The sequence below is a fragment of the Elgaria multicarinata genome, chromosome 3 (assembly GCF_023053635.1).
Source record: "Elgaria multicarinata webbii isolate HBS135686 ecotype San Diego chromosome 3, rElgMul1.1.pri, whole genome shotgun sequence".
In the NCBI taxonomy this organism is placed as follows: domain Eukaryota; kingdom Metazoa; phylum Chordata; class Lepidosauria; order Squamata; family Anguidae; genus Elgaria; species Elgaria multicarinata.
The window spans coordinates 12,615,126-12,624,656 of NC_086173.1; the positions used below are offsets into that span (position 1 = coordinate 12,615,126).

The window sequence follows — 9,531 nt, forward strand, 5'->3', positions numbered from 1 at the left end:
AATACTAAAACAGAACAATTTGCCAGAGCTAGATGGAATGACTGTAGAATTTTACCATCAGTAGGTAGATATCTTGCTACTATGCTAACTGAATTGAATAATAGAGTTATTATTAATAATATTATTCCTGAATCTTGGCATGGGAAAAACTTTTTTTCCAGACAGGGAAGTAGTAACTCAATTTAGTATTTTTAACCTAATACGGTTAATTCAATTTTGGGCATTTTTTTTTTAACGAACAGGATTGATTCAGTTATTGGTAATTTCATTGTGGAATGATTGAAGGTCAGACATCTCACTTCTCTTCCAGTGCTACCTCTAAATACTTCATTCTTATCTCCTTGCAGGAGAGACGAGGCCTGGAAGGTTATGGCGACTTCAAATGGAACAATGGTGACAGAGTTCATATTAATTGGATTTTCTGAATATCCCGGAGCTCAGGCTGTGTTCTTTTGGTTCCTCTTGGTGGTGTATCTCATTAGCTTTCTCGGCAATAGTCTCCTCATCATACTGAGTATTGCTGACCCACAGCTTCATACCCCCATGTATTTCTTCCTCTGTGTCCTCTCCTCCATAGACCTTCTCCTTACCAACAACGTACTTCCTGAGATCTTGGTCAACTGCTTCATTTACAGGCCCACCATTTCTTTGCACAGGTGCTTGTCCCAGATGTACATTGGTCTATTACTGGTTGTAACAGAATGCATTGTTCTGGCCATAATGGCATATGATCGTTTGGCAGCTATATGCCAGCCTTTGTACTACATGCAGATCATGAGCTGGAGGCTGTGCATTGGTTTAGTGGCTGCATCTCTGACCCTTTCCCTCCTGACAACCTTGATCAATGCGCTCCTGCAGCCTACTGACTTCTGTGGCCGGCACATCATCAACCATTTTGGATGTGAGCTGCAGTCTTTCCTCAAACTGGCTTGCTCCGACACACATACTAGTGAGCTCTTCATGCACATTTCCGGCGTCTTTATTCTAATACCACCCTTTGGCTTCATAGTTGTGACGTATGGGCGCATAGGCCTGGCTGTACTGCGCATCCGCTCAACACAGGGCCGCAGGAAAGCCTTGTCCACATGCAGCTCTCACCTTGCTGTGGTGACTATCTTTTATGGCACAATCATGATCATGTATTTGAGGCCACAAGGGAAATTTGTTTCTGAAAAGGACAAAGTTATATCTTTAATGTATGGGGCTCTGACTCCCATGCTCAATCCTCTGATTTACAGCTTGAGAAACAAGGATGTGAAGGGAGCATTTTGGAAGTTGGTTGGGGAAAAGATATCAACATAAATAAACATGTACCCCACACATTTGCTTATTGGTAGCAATTTCCTACAAGACTAATAGGGGTGTGCAGAGTGGGTCTGCTCCTCCCTGAAATTTGCAGCAGCGCTCCAGTGAGGTGGTTCCCCACCCTGATTTTCAGGGTGGCTCTTTCTGCCCACACAGCCAGATTACTCATGGGAAAACTGCTCCATTTTTGGAGAACCGCACTATTAGCGTCAATGGGAATTAACAAAAATGTCATTTTTAAAGATAAAAAGATGAATCTTGACACTCTGGTAGCTCTTAAGCAGGGTTTTAGCCATGCCAAGTTTAAAGCAAATCCCTTCAACCCTTGATTTTTTGGATTATTTTTTTTTGCCTTTTTGAGAATATGGAATAAATATAAACCCAGGCTCTGTCAGAAAATACCATTGTGGTTATCAGCACAGGAGGCTCATCACAGAAGAGAAATGACAAGTCTTATCATGGGTACCCAAAGCTACCCTCTGGCTCCAGATAATGACTTTGCATTTATCCCAGATTATTGCCACAGGCATTCCTGCAACATTTTCTTTCTCGACTCCTGGATTTTGTAATAAAAATTCTTTTAATGGGAAAATAAATGAGGGAATTATTGGCATTAGCTATTAAAAAACCAACCAACCAACTATAAAAGAAGTAAGGCCCATCCATAAGCAAAATAGCAACATACCTAAAACTCCCAAAGAGAGTTCTTAATGCACTAATGTAAAATGTATAAATCTGATATGTCCATAACAATTGTGAATTAAATATTAATATTCCTCAATTAACAGTGGAACATCAATTATCACTAGCTGAATATTTGTCTTATGGCCCTCAAGATGGTTTGTTCCTCAAATCCCAAAAGCCCTCACCATTAGCTAGACTCATTAGGATTGATGGGAGTTGTAGCCTAACCTATCAGGAGGGCCACAAGTTGCCCACCCCTGCTATACAATATGATAGGAATATAGTCAAATCATAAGCAGGGCGATCATAATATCTTGGGTGACAGAAAATCCCTGGTGCAGTTTCATTAATAATAATCCACAGGAAACATGGAACAAATGCAGTCATAGGCCTTAGCTAAATGAGGGGGTGAAAGGGCGACGATCTCGTGATTTTATGATCGTGAGATTATTGCCCTCGTTTACACGCAGCACGTGACAACTCGGCCGCCAATTTGTTTTAGCATTTAAAGGAGAAGGAGTGCACGAGCGGTCCTCTGCAAAACAGTTAGTTTTTTTAAAAAAAAATAATTTCCCCGCTCCCCCACCCCACCCCCAATGGGCACAGAGCAGGAGCTCTGTGCCCTGTGCTCAGCTCCCGGCTCCTTGTGAAGGAGCTGGGACAAACCGCGATGCCTGGCCACACATTCCACAGCCTCGGGATCAGAAAAAATGGGCTAGAAGGGTAGGGCAAAATCCCGGAGAAATGGAGGGATCACCCCTCCCTATCCCTGGGATCAGGGATCAGTACTGTGCATCATCTGGACACACAGGGATGATCCCAGGGCAATCCCTGGGATAAGCCCTCATCTAGCCTCATCACAATTACCAAAGATGACAAGTATCCAGATTTAGTTTCCTAATAAAGAACTACCTTTCACTTGAGTACTGATTACTAAATTTTCAATAGAATTCCAGCAGAACACTTAAATAGAACTGTATATAAATGTTTTAATCAAGATGAAATCCATTTTTTGGACAAAGAGGATGAAAGATAGCATGCATTATTTTTTTACAATTTCTAAGGTATGCATTCAGCCATAATGGGGACATTTTACTGTTTTTTTTAGGTGCTGAATAGGCATTTGACAGTATTGAACGGCCATTTTCATTTAAAGGCTTGGAGTGCAATCCTACGGTTCCTGGGATGGCATCCCAGTGGTCATAGAATATTGCAGACTTCTCCTTCCATTGTGGTAGAGGGTGGTCCATCCTGGATTGCCCTGGATTTTTCTACTTCTGTTGCTACTTTGCTACTAGTGCTCTTCTGGTGGTGAAGACAAAAAGGGAATGTTGCAGTTGTATGCCAGGGACAGAACAAGGGTGTAATTTGGGGTATCTTTCGCCCTGTTAGAAGGGCATGTCAGGGACAGATTGGGGGTGTAGTTTTCTCCCTGTTCTCTAATCAAAACCCCTCTTTTTCCATAGACATGCTGCAGAACAGGGGGAAAACTACACCAACTCCTGAGCAGGTGTTGTGTGTTTTTTACTACCACTATAACCAATGGTGGGATAAACAAATCGGAAAACTGGTGCCAACAAAAGTGTGTTCTTTTTCCACCAAGGCTGGGCTTAGAAAGCGACAATTCTTCCACCAAGGATTGTCCCTCCCCTGGTTGCTCTGTTTAAATTTTAATTTTGGCCCAATTCATAGATTGTGGATATGTACTATTTATTCAAATCCTTAGCTTTATACAATGGCTGAATGATATCTTCTGGGTTTAATCTAATTAAGGTTAGTAGACAGGGATGGCATTTAACAGCATACTCTTTGTTTTAGAATAGGAAGCCATGGCAATAAAATTAACAGTCAATGAGAAGGTAAAGGGCTAATGTTAAATATAATTGTGGAAGAAAAATAAACTCTATGCACATTCTGGTCTGATAAAAGGAAGTACTTCTTCACACAGCACAGATTTAAACTATCAGCACAGCCCTCTTGGTCCTATCTCTGCACTCCTGCGGTGCCATGTTGGAGACCATCAGATTGCATTTCAAAATCTGGAAAGGAAATTGAGAACAGAATGTGGAACACAGCTTTTGGGCAGGATATAAATTAAATAAAGATGTGGTGCCCCTGTGAGAGGACCAGAAGAAGCAAGGGGCATGTGGGCATCTCTTGCTGCTTTTTAAACTGATTTCACTGTAATTGCAATTTTTTTAATGTTGTGTTTTTAGTGTTGTATTTTTAAAATTATGAAATGCTAAGAGATTTCATTATATTCAGTGGTTTATAAATGCAATAAATAAATAAGTAAATAAATCCCGCCCCTCATAGCCCGGCCAAACACTTGTCTACTTCCACTTTGATTAACATCCAGACCATTGTACAGTTTCCAAAGATTTCTTCCTTAGGCTGACAGCATAATTCATTTGCCCATATTTTTAGGGGTGTGTGTGTGTGTGTGTGTGTGTGTGTGCACATGCGCATTGATCAGCAAAGAGCACTAGAAATTTGGAGGGGAGGGGAGGAAGCCTGGAGTGGGGTGGTATAGGAAAAGTGGGGTGGACATTGTGGTATAGGAAGGAATGTATATTTTGGTATAGATGCTCTAATTCAATTTCTCAGATAAAGAAATAAGAATTGTTTTTTTTAGTCTTGGGTACTAAGGTACCCAAGACTTGGAGTTCAATTAGGGGCCAATCCTTAGAGTCACCTCTGGGCATACCTATAAAAGTCCAGAAGGACCAATAATATTAATAATGCAGCTACTAAACCACTGTGAAGAAGAAGTTAGTGAAATAATTATATTTTATCTCAAATGGGCAGCGGTGTTCTAAGTGCTGGGAGGGAGAACAGAACTTTTAATAAGACCCATCTAAGCCACTTTCTCTGTGAAAATTACTAATCAGTTTCCAAAACATCTTTGAAAAGGAACATTACGATTCCACCCATTCAAATCGGTTTTAGGTGGAATGTGGACAGCATATATGCACAGGGACGATCCCAGGAAAAAAGGTAGGTGTAGAAATGGCCTAAGGTCCATTGAACTTTGTATGGCTTACCTACAAAGTGACTATATGAAAAGGAGGACAGGGCTCCTGTATCTTTAACAGTTGCATAGAAAAGGGAATTTCAGCAGGTGCCATTTGTATATATGGAGAACCTGGGGAAATTCCCTCTTCATCACAATAGTTAAAGCTGCAGGAGCTATACTAGAGTGACCAGATTTAAAAGAGGGCAGGGCACCTGTAGCTTTAACTATTGTGCTGAAGAGGGAATTTCCCCAGGTTCTCCATATATACAAATGGTACCTGCAGAAATTCCCTTTTCAATAGAACTGCTAAAGATACAGGAGCCCTGTCCTCCTTTCCATATGGTCACCCTAGCTTACTGCTGTGGACACATACACGGGATAGCACTGTAAAGTAAGTAGGCATGGGGGTGGAAGGTGTTGACTCTCTAAGAAAGTTTTTCTCCTACCCTGTTTCCCCGAAAATAAGGCAGTGTCTTATATTAATTTTTGCTCCCAAAGATGCGCTAGGTCTTATTTTCAGGGGATGTCTTATTTTTCCATGAAGAAGAATATGGTACACATTTATTGTTGAACAACAAAAAGGGAAATTTATTACTTGTATATTCCCGGGGTGGCCTTATTATCAGGGAGGTCTTATTTTCGGGGGAGGCCTTATTTTCGAGGGATGTCTTACTATCGGGGAAAGACGGTATGGGATAGATATGTGGGAAGATTGTGAAACATTGGGAAATGTCAGTATGCTTGATTAATGGAATATTTCAGATTTATATGTCAGCAGACTGTTTAACCCATCTATTAAGTTCTGTTAAATATTGTGTCCCCATAGATTAGCAGAGACTAGTTTTATTCATCATAGTTACATACATTGGCTAGAATCACATTTGCCCAAATTTGGAAAAGGAATTTGAGTCCAAGCAGGAAAGAAATAATTAGGAAAATGAGAGAAGAGCTGGAAATTGAAGAGCATTATTGAGAAATCCAGAAAAAACTTAATGAAACTTTAAGAAGCACAAACTCAGTTGTAATATATCCAAAGGAAAGTGGATTTTTTGAAGGTAAGGGTTGATTATATGATGTTGTGACTTCATGAAAGAATGGGATATTTTTTTGAACTTTTTATAATGGACAGAACTATATGATGTGGAAGAAATTGAGTCATGAATATTTTGATTGATATATATGTTTAATGTATTAAACTTGGTATTTTCATAAAATATGATATAATTTTTATTTAAAACAACTGTACCCTGCCACGCGTTGCTGTGGCTCAGTCTGGTTAAATTGAAAAGAAAGAAAAGACAAAGTGGATGTTTCTAATATGTTTAATTTCACAATGCTTGTGGATATACAATATTTTTAGTTGTTCCATTGTCTGTGTAGATATAGAGATTGTCTGGTTTGCCAACTCTAGAACACGCAACATGTAATTGTCCATGTGAGAAGCAATCTGTGTCTAGATCTAAACCGCACAATTCTAAAGATTGGCCCTGAGCTTTGTTGATGGTGATTGCAAACGCCAATCGAATTGGGAATTGCAATCTCTTAAATTGAAATGGCACATCTGTTGGAATCATAGGAATGCGAGGAATGAGGACATCTTCACCTTTGAAAGGTCCTGGCAAGATTGATCTCCGACTATAACAATTGCCACTTCGTCTATAGTTGGAGCATTGAATCTTCGCACATGTTCTCCAGCAGGCGTTTTGTCAGCATGAATAGCAATCTTGTGTGTATCAGATGGCATCATGTCAATTGCTGTTTTGAACAAATGTACTAAATTGTTTTTTTCGTGAAGTAACTGTTGCAGTTTTGAAACGATGGACCTTTTTATGCCGGTATAAATTCCGCAGTGTGCATTCAATTCATCATTGCCATCACCAATGAAATACATTTGAAGGAATTTATGTTGACTATCTTGAAACGGAAGGAAGGAGCCGGCTTTATGATAAATTTGTCCTTTGACTTTGAAAGTTGGCATAAATGGAGCTGTGATGATTTCTGCGCCGAACGACGTCATTTGGAAGCATGAGTTGTATTTCCTGATGTTAGATAGGAAATGCTTTGATTCTGCGGTATATCCGGCAAGCAAAGTTTGTAATGGCTCTGGTGGTTCTCCAAGTTGAGGCAGTTTAATTTTTCCAGCAGCACAACACATTCCTTTTGTTTCTCCATTAAATTTAAGAGCCTTGCAATAAGGACACACTTCAGTCATAGTGCCAATGAGAACATGCCGCCTCAAACTATAATCAGCTGGGTTGTACCGGAATGCAAGGCGATTGTAATCGTGTGATTGTTTACCATGGAGTCGTGTTTGATGCTGATGTGCTGTTTCTCGTTGACGTCTTTCAGCCCTTCTCAGCCTTTCGCGTTCATTATGTTGAAAACAAAGCAGATCTGTAGCTGTAGTACGCGATTGCCGTGCTCGCAACCGTGCATCCTCAAGTCTGGCTGAACGTTGCTTGGTTGATTCCTTGGCACGTATTTGAGCCATTTTTTTTCTTTTTTTCTCATTTGCTGAAGCCCGTTCTTCCTGAGTCTGATTTGCAATTTCTCGTTGCAGTGCTTCTGCTCCGCGAGTACGACGACCTAAGTGTGATCTTCTGCGAGGCATTATTTGGATGAAGTAAAGCAGTTTGTTTGGTTTTTAAAAAAGTTTTTTTTTTATGTTGAGGAGGTTAGTGGAAACTCCTGGCAGTTACCTTTCTTCTGAACGTGTAACTGTCACAGGTGTGACATCTATATTCACTCAGCCAATTGCGAGAGTACATGCAAATAGGAGAGGAGGCAGAGGCAGCGGATTGGCCTACTGGTTGGTGATGTCACAATGATCAGCAGGACTGGTTTTGAGGAGGCCTATTTCTTCGATTTTAAGACAAACCTTTGACCCCATAGAGAACATAGTTACATAACAACACTCGCGTATTCGAACGCAACGCTATGTCAAAATTTCAAAGCAATCGGTGAAGAACTTTCGGAGATATAAAAGCATGTTTTTACGGTGAGGAGGTTACTGGAAACTCCTGGCAGTTACCTTTCTTCTGAATGTGTAACTGTCACAGGTGTGACATCTATATTCACTCAGCCAATTGCGAGAGAATATGCAAATAGGAGAGGAGGCAGAGGCAGTGGATTGGCCTACTGGTTGGCGATGTCACAATGATCAGCAGGACTGGTTTTGAGGAGGCCTATTTCTTCGATTTTAAGACAAACTTTTGACCCCATAGAGAACATAGTTACATAACAACGCTCGCGTATTCGAACGCAACGCTGTGTCAAAATTTCAAAGCAATCGGTGAAGAACTTTCGGAGATATAAAAGCATGTTTTTACGGTGAGGAGGTTACTGGAAACTCCTGGCAGTTACCTTTCTTCAGAACGTGTAACTGTCACAGGTGTGACATCTATATTCACTCAGCCAATTGCGAGAGAATATGCAAATAGGAGAGGAGGCAGAGGCAGTGGATTGGCCTACTGGTTGGTGATGTCACAATGATCAGCAGGACTGGTTTTGAGGAGGCCTATTTCTTCGATTTTAAGACAAACCTTTGACCCCATATAAAACATAGTTACATAACAACGCTTGCGTATTCGAATGCAACGCTGTGTCAAAATTTCAAAGCAATCGGTGAAGAACTTTCGGAGATATAACGACAGTAACGAACGGTCTTTTTCATTTTTATTTATATAGATTTGCATATGATTGTAACCTGAGTCTTACTACTTAGACTCAGGCAGTCCACTTTACTCACACATCCAGACAAGGGCAAGTCAAATAGCAAAAGTTTCATTGTTACACATTAAAGAAATACTATATCCCCAACAAAACACTGGCCCATCTTGGCAAGTCTTTGGCAGAATAACCAAACACAACGGAAAAGCATGACTCAAAGCCTCATATCGCCATGGGTTAATTAGGGGGGATCTACACTACTGCTTTAAAGTGCTTTATAACAGTTTTGACAACTGTTGGGGCCCAGGACACACTGCATATACTGCTTTCAAAACGTTTTCAAAGTGCTTTAAAGCGCTTTAAAAGCAATAGTGTAGATCCCCCCTTATTCTCAAAGATCACAAAACCAAAGTCTCGTAGCAGCTACAACAAGGTTCTAAAATACAATCACTCTCAGCCATGGTCCATAAAATTCTTGTTCTTTCAAACCATCCTTTGAACAAGCACTAGCAACAACCACAGAATGTGGTCCTCCCCAACTTCCTTCTCTGCCTCAGGTCTCTTGATTAAACACACACCTGATCAGGACACCCACATTAATACGCAATTATCCCATATATTTATTCTTTCCAGACCGTAATACCACATAATACAATTTTATTTTACATTATATGCATTTCCTTATACTTTTAAAAAACTATACTTAAAACTAGGAATATACAAATGAATTCTAATCAAACCCTCTGGGTTTCTTTTCCTGCTTATATTACTCCATTAAATTATAAACTTATGGGAACCTGTCTGTTACACTATAAAGAAAGAACTTCCCCTTCAGTAACATTTAGGTTGAGTTGAAG

General features: G+C 40.2%; 1 protein-coding gene across 1 annotated transcript; it reads left to right on the plus strand.

Annotated features, from left to right (window-relative positions):
• Positions 1-543: 543 nt before the first annotated feature.
• On the plus strand, positions 544-3,495 carry LOC134393919 (olfactory receptor 13H1-like). Its single transcript, XM_063118947.1, has 2 exons — positions 544-1,274; positions 3,456-3,495. Exons 1-2 carry the CDS (start codon positions 544-546, stop codon positions 3,493-3,495), a joined length of 771 nt encoding a protein of 256 aa, XP_062975017.1.
• The last annotated feature ends 6,036 nt before the right edge of the window (positions 3,496-9,531 follow it).